At 41.4% G+C, this 18,427-nt stretch overlaps 1 protein-coding gene and 1 long non-coding RNA gene across 3 annotated transcripts in view; one reads left to right on the forward strand and one right to left on the reverse strand.

Annotated features, from left to right (window-relative positions):
• The window catches only part of DCDC2C (doublecortin domain containing 2C), a 43,293-nt gene that overhangs the window by 21,477 nt on the left and 3,389 nt on the right, over positions 1-18,427 (reverse strand). For both annotated transcript variants that reach the window (XM_053380730.1, XM_053380732.1), the window contains 5 exons: positions 18,137-18,188; positions 16,745-16,821; positions 12,044-12,175; positions 11,123-11,260; positions 4,352-4,400 (listed from right to left, as the gene is read on the reverse strand). In XM_053380730.1, the coding sequence (XP_053236705.1) occupies positions 4,352-4,400; positions 11,123-11,260; positions 12,044-12,175; positions 16,745-16,821; positions 18,137-18,188 (448 nt within the window). The remainder of the gene's footprint in view (positions 1-4,351; positions 4,401-11,122; positions 11,261-12,043; positions 12,176-16,744; positions 16,822-18,136; positions 18,189-18,427) is intronic.
• Positions 2,385-6,314, forward strand: LOC128410056 (uncharacterized). Its single transcript, XR_008329376.1, has 3 exons — positions 2,385-2,543; positions 3,035-3,150; positions 6,250-6,314. It is a non-coding gene; the product is annotated as an uncharacterized LOC128410056 (long non-coding RNA).

Consider the following 18,427-nt stretch of genomic DNA (forward strand, 5'->3'; position numbering starts at 1 on the left):
GAGTGGGAGCCTACATACTTCATCATACAGCACACATTTAATCTGAGCATTTATTAAAATGGAAGACTGGCTAACATTTGAACTCTAGCGCAGCCTCTTCATGATCTTGACTGATGACAGGGAATGTTCCACATTTATTGTGAGATACAGCCCTGTCCCTGGAATTACTAATCTGAAATGTCAGCTCTGAAGCAAACATTCTTCTCTGGACTTTACGTATCTGGCATAATGCATTAAACTGCTGGGTTTTATTGGTTAAGTTCCTATGATATAGCTCTCTTCCCTTAATGTTATTTTTTTCACCTGCTACAGTTTCTCTTTAGTACTTATGTTATGTATGTATGTATATGTGTTTGTGTACAAACACGCACATATACTTATACTGAGAGAGGCAGGCAGGCAAGCAAATGTTCAAATTAGGTCTAGTATTTCATGTAAAAACACATGCATTCAATAAATCAACAAAAGTGTTAAAATATATGCAAACACCACTATTTGCATTTTTATTACAGGTTTTAATATTAACAGGGACATTTTGCAGCATCAGAAGACATGTAAACAAATTATTCCCTGTTGCTGTTTCCTAAAGCCTTTTTTTAACTACTGTTTTATTACTCTTCATGACTCTACTACCTAATACAAAACTGAAATAAGCAGGTAAACAAATTAGATTTCAATTCGCAAAGACAACGTGCTGCATTTATGTTACCCTCTTCTCAATCTCACAGGCATACAATTCGAAGAATGCATGAGAGCCCAATACCACTTTATGCAACTACCAACACATTACAGTCCAAAGCCAGGAGTCGCCGATTGAGTCTATAACAGATTCACTGCCTGTGAGCTGAATGATATCTGTCTCTTACATATGCCTGGGATTTGCTTAGGCTTGGCTACCTGCACTGGCATGAGGGAGGGTACAGTAGTATCAGTGCTGTGGCACATAATACATCACACCATGCGGAGAGAGAAAATTAAAGGGCCCCCTGATAAACAATATAAATCACCACCATCTTTATTACATAGTTTGGAAATTCTTCTCATGACTCAACTTCAAGACAGAAGATAAATTTACTTGTAAGAGATCTTTTGCATTAAACACACACACACACACACACACACACACACACAACCTTAACACATTTATTGTGGCATGAACTACGACCGACATATTCTGCAACATGAGCTACAGCCTGCGTTATCCATTGCAAAACCTGATGAAGATCTCTATCATTTTCACGATCTGTGACAATGTAGGCCACATTCCAATGGTGAGCAGGGCGAAACAAAATGAATCCTTAAAAAAAGAAAAATGCACACACACACGCACAGAGCACATTTCCAGCTTTTTCTCCACTATAGCACATGTCTGCAGGTGGCTACAAAGATCCCTCTGCCAGAGGAATTTTCTCTCCCAATCTTAGCACTATGTTCCCTCCACTCTCATTCTAGCGCTTATCTCTCTTATCTTAGTGCTGTGCTGTGGTGCTTAGTGCTAAGATCAGAGATAACATTATTACTTTGCCAGCTCTTTAAGGGCTTGTTTTCAATCTAATGATTAAAACATGGTAGATGCACCAAATGATCCATTAGTCATGGCAAGATGACTAATGGTAAAAGCCATAAAACGACACCCCCCCCCAAAAAAGCCATAAAATCACATGGGATGATTAATAGGTGGGTGAGGCTCTGGGGCAGGCCTGGCAGAGCAGCTTGAAGGATGTGGCTGGCTGGATTAGGCCTGCAGGCCAGAATTTCCCCACTGCTGCTCTGAATTTAATTATATAACTTTTAAAACCTAATACGTTACTATCCATCTTAAGCCCATATGATAAGAGGGCTATATATCTGAACACACAAACAAGCAAACAAGTTGTAACTCTTTACTTCCTTTCCAAGAAAATGACAAAGTGTTATATTACTACATTATGTTACTATTTTAGTTAAATGTTGCTTTTTGGTGAAAAGCAGTATACATTTAAAACAAAATGTGAAAACAAGGAAATATTGGGTGAGAAGACCTATAACTCGCCTTCCTTTCAGTCAATAAAAAGCAATATTGATAAGGATGTCTTTTATAGGACAAATAAGGTTTCACATGCAAGTCTGACCCAACAAAGCAAGCAAACCTATATATCAAGTCAAAAATAAGCCCCACTGAAGTTAGCAGGGCTTGATCCAAGGTATGTGGATACAGGATTGCAACTACCGACTGTTTAGTCATAGCATTTTCAGAATGAGGTGGGTGTTTTTGCTTTGGTGGCTGTGAAAACATATCCCAAATAGAAGACTACAGGTGTATGATTGACTGCTAAGGGTTGACCGCTGGCTAGTGCCTTTATGACATCACTAGAACCAAATACCCTCATCACTCTGAAGGGACTTTAAAAGTGAGGCTTTTGAACGCCAGGCAATACGAATCTCCACAAAAGGCAAATGTGATTCACTCTGCAGAGAGCTTTAGGCAGCTAAAGACCAAGCACTCATTAAGTATTCACTGTACAGTTAAGTTACAGTCCAATGGTATCCAGGTCTACTCAGAAGTAAGTTCACGTTTTACAGGGATTCCTCCCATTTAAGTGACAGTCTGGACTTTGGTTCAGAGTTGGCACTGGAGAAAAGCATATTTGCCTTTAACAGCTGTACAGGCAGGCAGAAATTCAACAGGTTAAGCCTCTTCTGGTATAGAAATGCAATTAGGGGAAAGCTTTACCATGACTGTCCCCTCTCTAATTTTGTGTGAGACACCATGCCTCCCAAAAGCAGCCTAATTGAGTTATGCCCCCCCCCTTTGTGACTGGAACCCACAGCAGTCTCTCAAAACTCAGAATGTGCTCGCTGGTCCAAAAAAAGTTGGTGCCCCCCTAGTCTAGTGGCTGGGCATGATTAGGACTGAGAAAAAATACCTCAGTTCAACCCAAAACTTGGTGGCTTTAGGCAACTCACATTCTTTAATAAAAGTTGCTTCTTTTTACTGTTTGCCGTCTCACATTAAGAACATTTCTTCTTCATGTTTTACTTCTTCTTATTACAGATAATTCCAAACTCAGGTAATTCTGATAACTATAAGATTCACCCACATGAAAAAAAATGGCCTAAAGCCTATAATAATATAAAGAACAAGACTATAGTGTTCAAACACAATCGAAGGTATTTTAAATAGATTTTTTCCTTCTTATTTGTGTATTAGCTATTAAAAGGAGACAATTTTGAAATAAAGTATTATTGTAGCGCAAAGAAATTTTGCAGGGAAACAGACTGTGATAAATGTATTGCAAATCACACATTACAAGGAAAATGAAACAACAAGGTGGGAAGACAGACCCCCACACACACCACGTGCCAGTAGAGTATGCATAAGCCAGCTCTGCCCCGTCCCACGCCTTTTCTGGCCACTTCCAGGTTGTGGTGATGTGCATTTGAATGGTTGCACACATATTGGACGACCGTGAAATGGTCATTGCCTTTCTTGCTAATGGCAATGGATAGGATTCAAAGAGGTAACGTATTTTTCCATCTATAAGACGCCCCCATGCATAAGACGCCCTCTATTTTGGGGGACTCTGATTAAAAAAATGGGGGGAAGATACTATCCGTGTATAAGACGAGCCCAGATTTTGAACATTTAAGAAAGCATAGTCTTATACACGGAAAAGGATGGTACTTTAACCACACTTAACAGTTTAAGCATGCCCTAGGATTTTTGATTCCACGTATACACACAAACACACAAACACACACACACACACACACACCTACCTTTGAAGATGAGATCTCTGGCATATCACAATCTGCTGTTCAAAGCTATCTCAGTAATGAACGCAGTTGGAACTGTGGCCGGGGAGCCAGGAGGCAATATCTCCTTCACAGCACAGACTGAGCCATGCAGTTCATTGGATCCCAACTACAGTGGTACCTCGGGTTACAAACACCTTGGGTTACAAACACTTTGGGTTACAGATTCTGCTAACCTGGAAGCAGTACCTTGGGTTAAGAACTTTACCTCAGGATGAGAACAGAAATTGTGTGGTGGCCCCATTAGCTAAAGTGGTACCTCAGGTTAAGAACGGTTTCAGGTTAAGAATGGACCTCCGGAATGAATTAAGTTCGTAACCAGAGGTACCACTGTATCGTAATTCACACACATTGTCCACGCAGAGCTCCATGTAGACTACAGAGCCTTGCAAATCCTTGAAGTTGGGCCAGAGATTGAAATCCATTTGGATGTGCCCAACTTGAATTCATCCGAAACTTGTCTGTTTGACAGTGAGCAGCTGTTGATGCAGCGTTTTTAAATGCGAGGAGAGGAGAGAATATAAGAATGTTTAAAAGCCATTATAGATAATCTTACCTTTTTCGGAGGGGGTCTTTCTAGAGGTCCAGGTGTGTTAGAATAATACCTAAAAATATAAAGTGTAATTTACTTAATGTGAATATTTATAAGTGTAAAGCTCAATATTGTTAGTACAACCACCTTGTTTTAAAATGCCGTTATCCTGAAAGGTAGTACAAACTTAAGTATTGCCCATATGGATTCTGACTCTCATCAGCCCTAGCCAGCATGACCAATGGTCAGGGATGATGAAAGCTGTAGATCAACAGCTGCCGAAGAATCACAGGTTAGCCATCGCTAGTCTACATGATAATGGCAGGTCTATCTCAGGCAATAACCAATTGCCCACAGACAAACCAGGACATATTGCTTGGTTTGATGTTTTGCACTGGTCTGAAAACAGTCAATATACCGGTAGTTCTCTGTATTGGTCCAGGGTGGTGGACCAATAAGGTGGGCTGCCCCTAAAGACTCAGGAATCAAGTGAATTCAAAACTCTGCAGGCTGTAAGCACCTGCAGCTCACTCACTCTTAGTGATAACAACTAAGGAACTATTGCACAGTCTCTAACACTCCTGGTTCAAATCCTTTGGTGCTTGGTGCTTAACTTAGATAGTCCACAAACAATGTGATGAGTAGTTATGGGTAGAAGCTTCCTTCCTACAACTTCCCCTAGGCATGTTCTTTCTGCTTAGAAAACCATTTATCGATATCTGGAAGCATGTAAATGCTTCCACCGTCATTTATTCTTCTAAGAGGCACCAAAATCCAGTTGGCTTCTTGAAGTTACAAATGTCACTGAATTCTCAATGGATGTATACTACTTTTTTAAGGGTGCAAACATTTTGCTTCTGAAGGGAGTGATTACTAGAGACTGTGCCAGGTAAAGTTTAGACAGTTCTTAGGCAGCAGCAATTAAAAAAACAAAGAACAAAACGATCTTCTAACTTTTTCTTTATTCCTGAAACTGAACACAAAAGCAGGGCTGCAATAATTTAGGGCAGGCAACCATAGTTTCTGGCTTCAGTGAGACAAATGTCTGCGCAGATAGGTACAGAATTACAATTTATTTATCTAATAATAATAATAATAATAAATTTTATTTATATCCCGCCCTCCCCAGCCGAAGCCGGGCTCAGGGCGGCTAACAACAATAAAACAGTACAAAAGTACAACACAAACAACACTCTAAAATCATTCATTATAAAATTAATTAAATTCAAGCCACTGGCCACCATTGGGCCAGAGCTCTGCGAAGATTGCCGAGGGAGGGAGTCAGGCTGTGCCCTGGCCAAAGGCCTGGCGGAACAGCTCTGTCTTGCAGGCCCTGCGGAAAGATGTCAAGTCCCGCAGGGCCCTAGTCTCTTGTGACAGAGTGTTCCACCAGGTCGGAGCCACAGCCGAAAAAGCCCTGGCTCTAGTTGAGGCCAGCCTAACTTCTCTGTGGCCTGGGACCTTCAAGATGTTTTTATTTGAAGACCGTAAGTTTCTCTGTGGGGCATACCAGGAGAGGCGGTCCCGTAGGTACGAGGGTCCTAGGCCGTATAGGCCTAGTATATGCAGTGCCAAAAGCAGAGAGTGACTACACACAGTCAGCCTATGTATTCTGTGCCTCAAATTTTGTAAATTCTGCGAGAAAGGACCCCAGATTCTGCAGTTGGAATAAACTGTGCAAATTAAGAATATTTCATAACATCTATTGATGAGACATAATTGATTTTATATCCATGATTCATTTTTTTAGATAAAAAAAACATGGGGCAGGGAAACTGTAGAAACAGGAAAAAGGAAGACTGAAGGAAGACATATTCAAAAGCCTCTTTATAAACTATGTATGCTATATATTTTTAAACATGAAAAGTAATTTACTCAGGATATTGGAATACATCACAGACCACACTTTCTGTCTAATGCAGCAAACCTGTGGATGTAAAGAAGGAATACTGCCCTATTTTATAAGAGAAAGAGAAAGCTGTTGACCTCTATGTCAGAAGCATTTGCCAAGTGAATCAAATCTGCTGTCAATAATTCTGCCATAAGTTTTAAACAAAATAAAAATAAAAATGCAGCTCTTATTATATTTACAGAAACAAGGCTACTGGCTGCCTGGATCCTGTACTGTTGCTCACTACTGCAGTTTCTGGGAAGAGTTTACACTCAGCTGAAGCAATAAGCTTAATTGGTGGGACAGACTGCTTTTCTATTTATAACCATGGCTGAAAATAGTAAGGCTGTAGTTAGCATAACTGTGCAACTCGGCCCCTTTGTAGCTTTCTACAAAGTCCAGAGCTTATGCACAAAAGTTGCGCCTACACAAAAAAAAAACACAAGAAACAAAACAAAAACAAAAACACACTGGGCATAACCCCGAGTACAAAACAAATGAGTAACCATTACAGTGGACGCTCGGGTTGCGAACGTGATCCGTGCGGGATGCACGTTCACAACCCGCAGCATTCGCAACTCGCAGCGGTGCATCTGTGCACGCACGGGTTGCGATTCGGCGCTCATGCGCAAAGCACGATTTAGCGCTTCTGTGCATGCGCAACCACCAAAACCTGGAAGTAACCCATTCCAGTACTACGGGTTTTGGGGCATCCGTAACCCGAAAAAATGCAACCTGAAGCGTCTGTAACCTGAGGTATGACTGTATTTAAGTAGAGAGCAAGAGAATGTGAATAACTTTTACAAAGAAGGATCTAAGTCAAGGCCTATATCAAGATAAGGAGGCTTAATGAAAGTGTGGGCAAAGCTCCAAGAAGTCAGTCACCTGATGTCTCTCAGCTAAAGGAATCTGATAGAGAGTGACTGGGGCAAAAAAAAAAAAGAAGCATTCTAACAAGATGGTCTGACTGACCTTCAGGAATGGACCTTCAGGATTTAGCTCCTGAGCTAAATCAGAGCAAATGGAAATACATTAAAGAATGTTCTATGACAAGTGTTTCCTGAAAATGAGCTGCCCTCAACCATAACCTCATAAGCAAAGAGATGAAGGCATTTAGGTTGGGGAACAAACACTAAGAATATCTGTTTTATTTTACACAAGCCTAATTGGATCAGTATGAAAGCTGGGGGGGAAACCTGAACCACAGACCAAGAAAACTCTCCCAACATTGTGGTAGAGTTATTGACATATAATGAAAGGTCTTCTAATCGCTTCAAAACCAGCTTCAGACACAGAAAGTAAACTGTGGTGAGATAACAAACATTACTGTGGGATGGAATAAAAACAATGGGAAAATACTTGGCCATCTGAACTAATTCAAGTCAATATGGCTAGATAACAGTTGCTGAGGGGCAAAAGAGCAAAGAAGAGCTCCCCCCAGGTGCCAGCTACATGGTGGACTGTTCCAGGTGCTCTGCTTACGCCATGTTGGTACTCAAGATGACCCCATCCTGCTGTAGCATGGAGCTCATACATAGCTTGCTTTGATCTCCACTAATTGGCCAGCTTGGATGGTACCCTTATCTGTGGGCCTGGTAGGTTGGGCACAAAGAGGAGAAACATTGGCAATGTTTGGGCATTTGCCACCTGTTTTCCTGTTTGACAAATGCTATTCCACTGTATAATGAATGTATGCATCTTAGCTTGGGTGCGGACAGTCCCTCACTGGACTAAGCCATCTCCTTGCTGTGGAGTCCGTCCCACAGGTGCTCTTCAATAAAAACACTGGAAGTGGTCACTCTGGCGTTTTAGACTTTTTCCTTGGTTCTTCAGCGAAACCCAAACTCCCGTGAGCCCTCTGGCTCTGCAGGGCGCAACACTATAGACACTATGGCATAGAGGCTTCTAGAACATGCATTCAGTGTGCCTGCAAAGGATGCTGGCCAGGTTGAAACAAGCCTACAAATCTCTTCCACATTTCTGTTGACTTAGATCAGGCATCCCCACACTCGGCCCTCCAGCTGTTTTGGGACTACAACTCCCACCATCCCTAGCTAACAGGACCAGTGGTCAGGGATGATGGGGACTGTAGTTCCAAAACACCTGGAGGGCCGAGTTTGGGGATGCCTGACTTAGGTAGTACAGTGGTACCTATGGTTGCGAACAAGATCCGTTCTGGAGCCCCGTTCGCAACATGAGCAGAACGCAACCCGCGTCTGCATGTGCTCAGGTCGCGATTCGCCGCTTCTGCGCATGATGTCATTTTGAGCGTCTGCGTATGCGGTGAAACCCGGAAGTAACTCTTTCTGGTTCTTCCAGGTCACTGCGGGACGCAACCTGAAAAGATTTAACCTGAAGCAAACGTAACAAGAGGTATGACTGTACTTTCATAAGCAGAGGTTGAATGGCCATCTGTTATGGATGCTTTAGTTGAGATTATTGCACTGCAGCGAGTTGGACTCAATGACCCTTGGGATCCCCTTTCCAACTGTTCTGTGAATCCTATGTTCCTGGAGTAAGTTCACCGAGAGAGGCAGCCAGGCCATAGCAGTGAACACAAGAGTTGTGCTATGCTTTCAACACATCCAGCTCCCTTCCTGTGTCCTGTCAGAGCAAGAGCTCTGAAGGGGGGGGAGCAGCCGTAATGGCTCAGACTCACTGCTTGATTCTTCCACAAAGGGGGGAAAAGGAGGGTAGCACTGAAAAGAAAACAGAGAAGAAGAGATCCTAACAGCTGCTGGCTAGTAGACAAATCCACTGAAATGAATCCAACGTTCTCCAATTCTTTCACAAAGTAGTATCTCTTGTGCTGCGCTGTCTGCAAGATCAAGTTCCCTATGGTTTTCTGGGTTTGTTTTGCACCCCCTGCCCTGTTACTTTGATGGTAGTTAGTGGTTTCCACTAACTATGCTCAGTTTAAAAACTTTTAACAGTTTAAAAACTTCTTCCCGCAAAAATAAAAAGGGGGAGGAATCAAACCATGATGCACTTTATTCATTGAAGATTTGCACTGAAGTAGATCTATAATTTACTCCTCATCAATTTTACTACCATGCAGGATCTATCACCTCTATGATATAAATTAGGCTTCCTCAGCCTCGGCCCTCCAGATGTTTTTGGCCTACAACTCCCATGATCCCTAGCTAGCAGGACCAGTGGTCAGGGATGATGGGAATTGTAGTCTCAAAACATCTGGAGGGCCGAGGTTGAGGAAGCCTGATATAAATACTAAAATGTAAGGTCTCTGTAAGAACAAGCCAGCTTCAGAACCACAGAGGTTAGTGGTAAACCACTGAGGTTAGTGGTAAAAACACGATCCTGAGTTTGCATGCAATGACTAAATTTAAATGAAATTGGCCCCCAAAGCTGCCAAAGTCCTCCTACTAGGAGTGTGTGCACACTATGCCTTTAAAGCACATTCAAAGCACATTCTCTCTCTCAAAGAATTCTGGGCATTGTAGTTTACTCTTCACAGAGTTACAATTCCCAGAAATCCTTAACAAACTACAGTGGCTGGATTTGTGTGTTTGTTTTTTTACGGGTGGATGCAAGGAGAGCAGGAAAGGCAGGGGTGGGGTGGAAGCCCAACCAGTGTGTGCAGTGCTAAGACATGGTTTAGCATGAAATGTAAACATATCCATAAATGGGCTAAGGATTTTGGTTATAATATTCAGTTAGAGTCATGGGGAAAGTTATGGAACGAAGGAATTCAATTTACTGCCTGTGGTGCTTTAAAAGAAAAGGTTATGATAATGATGTATAAATGGTATATAACACCAACTAAACTTGCTAATATGTATAAGACTAGAAATAAGGAAATGTAAAGAAAAGGATGGAAATTTCTATCATATGTGGTGGACATGCAGTAAAGTAAAACTTACTGGGAAATGATATATAATGAGTTAAAGAAAATGTACAAAAGTACATTTAAAAAAACAAAAAACCAGAAGCATTTTTATTGGGTATAGTAGGTGAAGAAATCCCGAAAAAAGATCAGAAATTATTTATGTATGCAACAATGGCAGCAAGGATTCTTTTAGCCCAAAAATGGAAGCAGCAGGAATTACCAACAATAGAAGAGTGGCAGATAAAGATGGTGGAATATGCAGAACTGGCGAAACTGACCTGGAAAATCCAAAACCAGCGCGATCAAGCCTTCCCAAAAGATTGGAGTAAATTTGTACAATATTTGAAGGAAATTTGTAAACAATTAACAACACTTAGGGAATTAGGGAAACCATTAGACGGGAGGGAGGTAAGTCGATTAATTAGCTCATATGAGCAAAAACATATGTGAATAATAAGGATGTATTTAAATGTTATGAAATGGAAAATTAATAAAAATATTACAATAAAATGAAATAAAATAAATGCCACTGGTACAAAATAGAAGTGCTATGAACCAATCATTTGAAGCAATGGGGCTGCTGTGGGCTCAGGCTGCTGCTTTCAATATATATAAAACCTTTCCAAACGATTTCATATTTCCTTCAACTATTATGAAGTCACTTGTCCTGTAGCGTTTGCCCTTTCCCATTATAAGAAACCCAAAAAAATGTTTAGCACTTAAATCCCAAGTGACATGAATATGAAAGTCAATCTATCGAATGCCTAAGAAAACAAGGGTTCGTTCTGTCCCTAAAAACTCCCTACAATAAAGAAAGCAACATTCTAAGACCGTTTAACAGGACTCAGGCGCTTAATGTTTACAGATTTCAATCGAATTTGGAACAATTTAGCAACACTAACTTCCGCTAAAAGGGCTGAAATCCAAATTAGCAAAATACTTATACTAACCCAAGCAAAGGGCGGGGGGGTTGGGGGGTGACAGGAGGTATAATGTCAGTTTTTAATATCCCAGCAATGTAACATCAATTAAGTTATATCATTAATATTGTGCTCACCGCCGAATATCTTCTGGAACTCTAGGATGCTGCCAGTACGGCAAAGGCTGAAATTTTTCTTTGCCGCATGCAACGTAGAAATGGTTATGTTCTAGCTCATCAGACCCATGTACAGACTGGCCATTTAATGTAAACAGTCTGTAAGAAATGCATATTGAAAAAGTAAGTATATTATACCTATCAACAGAATACAGTCCCTCCAGTGTGCATAATTATCAGCTCCACTAGCAGCCTGTTTAATTATAACTTTGGAAAAACCAAGAAAATTGGTTCCATTTTTCTGAAGCAATTTTCAAAGGCTACCAGGGCGTAGCCAAGGGGGAGGCAGGTAAAGGCAGCTGCTCCTCCTGAATCAATACAAATAAATAAAAATACATAACTGAGGTTCTGCCCCGTCCCAAACAAGAGTCCTGCCCTCAATAATCAGCTCCCAACTGATTAAAAACAGAATAAACATTTAAAAATTCCCTAAACAGGGCTGCCTTCAGATGTCTTCTAAAAGTCAAGATAGTTGTTTATTTCCTTGATATCTGATGGGAGGGCGTTCTACAGGGCAGGCGCCACCACCGAGAAGGCCCTCTGCCTAACAAAAGGCTTGCCCCCTCCCCAAATCTTGGCTAAACCCATGAAGACTACACTGGCCCAGTGCAGACACAATGCTGGCCACCCAAATAACTATAGAAAGCCCAGAAGTAGGGCATGTGGGCAATATACCTCTCTTGCTGTTGCTCCTCAGGAGTTGGCCTTCAGATACTTGCTGTCTTGCTTCAATAGCTAGTAGCCACTATGAATGTGACTCAGCTGCTTTTAAAGTAATCTAAGGCTGTGTATACAATCCCGTCTACTCTGCATCTGGTGTACTCCCACCACTGTCTTCAGAAGTTGTGTACACATGACATTAGCCACATAAGCACTGCTTACCTATGGATACCCCCAGAGCGAGAAGACACTTTTTCATTTATCAATCCAAGGACACCATTCCAACTTTTCAGGGTGAACTTGGGGAGGAGAATTTTCACAGGCGGTATCAACATGTCTCCATTTGTGAAAACACTATCAAAAAGACACAGGAACAAGCTATTTTAAGTAAGGAAACTTCTGGGGGAAAATATTATATTTAGAAAATTACTCTGATAAGAATATGTTTCATTAGGAATCCAGCTAGTTGCATTTCAGGGACAAGCTTCAAATCTCAACCTCTCCGACAAAACATTTTAACTCATCAGATAGTATTGTATATTTTCACCCATTTCCATCTGACATGATAGGGGAAACAAAAGTGAAATACGTTCAGTTGGAGAACCCAAGGAAGATACAGCCTTTGAAAATTCAATTACTTTCTCCTATACCGACAAAAGATGTCCTCAACAATTCCCAGAGGAAATAAACCACAATCCTTTTAAAGAGATAATAGAATCAATTGATTTCTTCAGCGAAGCTCACATTAGAAAATGGCTCTTCCTCTACCTGCAAAGATCCATGGAACCACTTTGAGACTAAAGCTGTAATCTTAAGTATACTGACCTGGAAGTTAAGTATAAATGAAATCAATGGGACTTACTTCTGAGTAAATATGATTAGGAACTGGGCTGCAAAAGCTTTGAAAAGAAGCAAAAGTTTGGATAAATCAGAGACAGACACTAAGCCAGTTGAAGTACCTATATATTTTTGGAGAATGGCTATTCCAAATCTCCACTCCTCTATTTTCCCCTGCTTAAAGTGTGTCTGTGTAGTGGGGCATCATTCCTCCTACAGTAATAGTGTAATCAAACGAAGAGCCAACACACACAATACAGCAACAAGATTTGCTGAAAGGATTTTTCTTAACACTGCTGTTAACTTCCTTAAAGCACGTTACTACGAAAGGGGTAGTAGTTCTACTCTCTCATATGAAAAGCTAAACAACACATCTGATATATAAGGCTGGGTTAACTATGACTACAATAGCATGTTGTTGTTTAGTCGTTTAGTCGTGTCCGACTCTTCGTGACCCCATGGACCAGAGCACGCCAGGCCCTCCTGTCTTCCACTGCCTCCCGCAGTTTGGTCAAACTCATGTTCGTAGCTTCGAGAACACTATCCAACCATCTCATCCCCTGTCATCCCCTTCTCCTTGTGCCCTCCATCTTTCCCAACATCAGGGTCTTTTCCAGGGAGTCTTCTCTACTCATGAGGTGGCCAAAGTACTAGAGCCTCAGCTTCAGGATCTGTCCTTCCAGTGAACACTCAGGGCTGATTTCCTTAAGAATGGATAGGTTTGATCTTCTCGCAGCCCATGCGACTCTCAAGAGTCTCCTCCAGCACCATAGTTCAAAAGCATCAATTCTTCAACGATCAGCCTTCTTTATGGTCCAGCTCTCACTTCCATACATCACTACTGGGAAAACCAAAGCTTTAACTATGCGGACCTTTGTTGGCAAGGTGATGTCTCTGCTTTTTAAGATGCTGTCTAGGTTTGTCATTGCTTTTCTCCCGAGAAGCAGGCGTCTTTTAATTTCGTGGCAGGAGTGCTAAAGATCCAGCTCTGTATACTTTACCCCAACCTACTTTCACATCCTGCTTTAGCATCACAGAGTGTATCAATAAAACTACATTATGGCAGTGGTTCTCAAACTTTTCCCCACAGATCACTTCAGAATTGCTGAGGGTCTTGGTGGACCACTTAATTATATGCTGTTGTAGCAATAGTAACATGTTGTGCTAGATGCTGCCTGGTTTTTAATTGTATCTTTACGGACACAGTGTGTATCATCACCTGGATGAAGCTCCTCTTTAAGTCTGTGAAGTGCTATAGTTCATTACTTTTGGGGTGAGAGACTGACTCAGAGGTGTTCTTTCCAGTCTACAGTATTCCCATTACAGCTGACCCTGCTCCAGAAGTCTTTTATGCATAAACTGGCTTTTCTTGATAGAAACTAAGAGAGCTGCAGAGCTCAAGCTTTTAAGATTCTGCTAACCATTCAGCTGGTTAATTTGGCTTCTAATAGAGTATTTCATACTTGCTTCTAACCTGTTACCCCCTGGCCTAAAGGCTGCAGAGAGATAAGACAGAAAATGAGAAGGTTCATTCTGGGGCAGCAAAGATCACAATCTGGCTAGTTAGCAGTATATTTGAGGATTTGATATTACAGCTCTCTGCTTCATTCCAAAGAATAGCACTGCATGATTTTCTAAGCTAATAATTTATCACAATTATATTCCACCTTTTCCTCTAAAGAAATTAAGACAGAATAAATGCCCCTGCCTCTCCCATTTTATCCTATTTACTAAATACGCCAAAGTTAATAGACATGATGATTTTACTCTGGTTCTATTTTGCCACCGCCACTCATTTTTGAATCCGTGTACACATAAATTTGCCCAGAATTATCCTGTAGTTTCTAGCGAAATACTGCGTATTGGTGTTCTTTCTCCTAAGCCACCTTCAAGGCAACTTGAACATGGTAACATTGAAACCTGGGTCTGTGCATTTGAGCTTTCCTTATGAATTTCCAGGGGTGGAAACTGTGTGGGGAAACAGTTGGGCAATTCCATAAGGTGAAGACATCACTACCCAGTTTCCACTTACTGGTGTGGGCATACAGCATGTGGCTTCAGTACCCATCAAGCCATGCTAATGTGCACAGCAACAGGCAAACTGAACTTGAAAAACACACAGAGAAAGCAACCTCGATGTGTTTTAAGCCACTAATGCGTGCACAGACTTAAGTCCATTAATTTCAATGAGTCTACTCTGATTAAAGGTAACAACTTAGTTGAATACAGTTCCTAAACATCACAAGTAACAGGACCTCAACAGATATTTAATTCACATTACAACAACTGTTATTGTGTGTGTGTGGTTACAAGTGCATTTTTATCTTATAAATATTCAAATATCATCCCTAGTACAGCTATGTACCCAAAATTGCAAGGTACAAACCTCCATGATCTGATATACAATTCTGGTCTCAAATCAAATAGGTTTATTGTTCAAGCAAAAGGCAATGACAGACTTGTAGCAATAGTATTAACAAAATAATACAGAACATCCATCCATAAATATGAACCACCATCATCTATTATGTAAGAGAGAGACGTTACCAGAGACACCAACAAACTCAAATTTATGTAAGAGAGAGACGTTACCAGAGACACCAACAAACTCAAATCGTGATTTTAGATTAAGTCTCAAGTCAAATATTCATATTTGGCTGCTTCTATTTAAAACAAAATTCTAAAAGCCACATAGGTTGCTATCAGAGGATATTTGGGGCCATCTAGTGGAATTCTCAGGGCATAGATACAAACCATGAACCCTAAATTAAAATGAATTTCATCTACAAATATAATTGTGCCAATAATAAATATGAATAGTCTAAAGAAGGTATTTGTTAGTCCTTCTGGTCAAGGATATCCCAACGCATTTTCAAGTACTTTTTAAACACTCCCATCCCTGCCATTTTGCTTTACATAACTCAGAAGTCTGGAAAAGTGAGAATTAGATTGTCTTTATGTGATACCCCTCAATCCAGATAAGCAATACAAATTGTTCAAATACTAGTTGCTGTGAATGCTGAAACACTGTGAAAGCCTGGTACTCTGCTTACTTCCTTTGTACTACAAAAGAACTAAAGACAGCAGCTTGCTCTGCAAAACTTCTCTCACATGGAGACAAACTTAAGTTCTGTAATTTATTCCGTGTATTTTTATCCCACCCATTCTCCAAGGAGCTCAGGACAGCATACATGATTCTCTCCCCACAACCAGTGCTTTTTTCCCCAAGGGGCACTCAAGGGTACGCAGTACTGGAACCTCTTTTTTGTTGTTGTTAAAAAGAGTAGCACTTACTGTAGCATCATGGTGAGTTAGCTTTCTAGAGAAAAAGCACTGTCCACAGCAATCCTAGGCTAGGCTGAGAGGTAGCAGCCCCGTGTGCAAACCACAGTTAACCGTTTACCATGAATGTGCCCCAATAGTTTTGCTCCTTCCCAGTAGCACACAAAGGGAGCAAAGACTGTCGTGCCCGTTTGCAGCCCTGGTTCTGAGACAAGTGTGGGAAACGTCCAGCCCTTGGATGTTACTGAACTACAACTCCCATAAGACCAATGCACATGGTCAACAGCCAAGGATGATGGGAATTGCTCAGAGACATCTAGATGGCCCAAGATTACCTGCACCTGTTCATAGGTAACATTAAGCTGGGGATTGTTGTTTATTTGTCCCCAGTCTTTGTGCATGACAAGCCATGGTTTGCGCCACGCAGTGGTGTCCTAACTTTTTTCAAAGAGGGCCAGATTTGATGAAAGTGAAGGGTGAAAGTTGTTGAGGTTTTCTTAGGATTTTACCCCAGGAAATAAACTGCCACAGGGGCCAGATTAAACCAACCGGCTGGCTGAATTAAGCCCCTGAAGCGGACTTTGGACGTGCCTAGTGGTGATGTTTCGGACACAGGCAATGACTAGCCTAAGGTCACCTGGTTAACTTCATGCCTAACTAAGGATTTGAACACAGATCCTAGTCAAACACTCTAGGCATCTTTATAGTTATTTTTTATTTCAGAAGAACATTGATAACATCTGAGGATTTGTTCATAATATATGCACTATTTTTAAATAACAACAGCAACAACCATATACTTACCTAATATTTAGTGGCTTATTATAGTTTGATTGCCATTTGGAAGGTACTTTTATATTACTGTGGACCACAGGTCGAATCTGCCAAAACAGTGAAACTCAAATTGTATGATGCAACAGGTTTATAAAATTTAATAATTAAAGCAAGCAGCATATATAAATTAAATATAATTAAAGCAAGCAGCATATATAAATAAAATGATATAATTTAAGCTGCTACACTTGCTCAGAAGTTGGAGAAATCCACCAGGAGCCTAAAGTCCCAATTGATTTGAACTTCCTAGCATGCTGTGTCACAACTACTGCCTTTTCAGCAACCTTTGAAAGTTGCTGTTTGGCACACAGCAGGAGAGTCACTAGCAGGCAGAATGAGGAAGATCCTTCCCTTCAAGGTAAAACAGATGTTCCATGCATGTGAACTATCTGGATTGGGACCGCAGGTATGCGGGAGGAGAGAGGTTAGCCTTTCCACCCCAATGCTGTCTTCCTGATTAAACCCTCCCTAAAACAGCTGTCTATTTACTCCATGGCCAAACTTACAGGTCTCTCTATGGGCAAACTACAGCATCGAAAGACAGTGGGGGTTCTTTTCTTTGCTTCCACTTTTAAACTACCCACTGTTTGCAGTTTTGCATAAACTCGAACAAATCATGGTTAGTCTAAACCAGGAGTAGTCAACCTGGTCCCTACCGCCCACTAGTGGGCGTTTCAGGATTCCAGGTGGGCGGTAGGGGGTTCTACACCACATGTTGCTGCAGCACTAGTGGGCGGTAAGGAAATTTTACCATCAAGAAAAAAGGTTGACTAAAGGTAAAGGTAAAGGGACCCCTGACCATTAGGTCCAGTCGCGGACGACTCTGGGGTTGCGGCGCTCATCTCGCTTTATTGGCCGAGGGAGCCGGCGTACAGCTTCCAGGTCACATGGCCAGCATGACTGAGCCGCTTCTGGCGAACCAGAACAGCACACGGAAACGCCGTTTACCTTCCCGCCGGAGCAGTACCTATTTATCTACTAGCACTTTGACGTGCTTTCGAACTGCTAGGTTGGCAGGAGCAGGGACTGAGCAACGGGAGCTCACCCCGTCACGGGGATTCGAACTGCCGACCTTCTGATCAGCAAGTCCTAGGCTCTGTGGTTTAACCCACAGCGCCACCCATGAAAAAGGTTGACTACCCCTGGTCTAAAGGAAGGGTGGGGAACTTGCAGTCCTCCAGGGATTTAAAAATCACTGGTCATTGGGGCAATGCTGGCTGGAGCTTATGGAAGTTGAGCATGACTTTAGCATAATTTCAAAGGTGCCTTGAACTTGTCTTTTTAAATGAGTTGGTGCTAGGAAGACTGAGCAAACGTTTCCTGCTGCCAAATAAATGAAAACGCCACTTATCAAATACTCACCACCTCATCCCTCTTCTTTCTTTGAGGTTTCTTTGCCCCTATACTGAAATAACTTAAAAGGAAAAATATAATCAGAATAAACAAAATGTTATTCAACAGCTTGCAAATTTAGTTAAAAATTTTGGCCTCACGGAATATAGGACCTTGATTTATCTGAATCTTCTTAGTCCAAATGTAGTAACAGAAAAAGAGGCTGCTGTACCACCAGATACAGGCATCTGACTTTGAAAGAGCAACTCGTTTTGAAGTCTCAGAGCAGGAGAGAAATGGTATAAGCTTTCACTGACTTAG

The sequence above is a fragment of the Podarcis raffonei genome, chromosome 3 (assembly GCF_027172205.1).
Source record: "Podarcis raffonei isolate rPodRaf1 chromosome 3, rPodRaf1.pri, whole genome shotgun sequence".
Taxonomy (NCBI): Eukaryota; Metazoa; Chordata; class Lepidosauria; order Squamata; family Lacertidae; genus Podarcis; species Podarcis raffonei.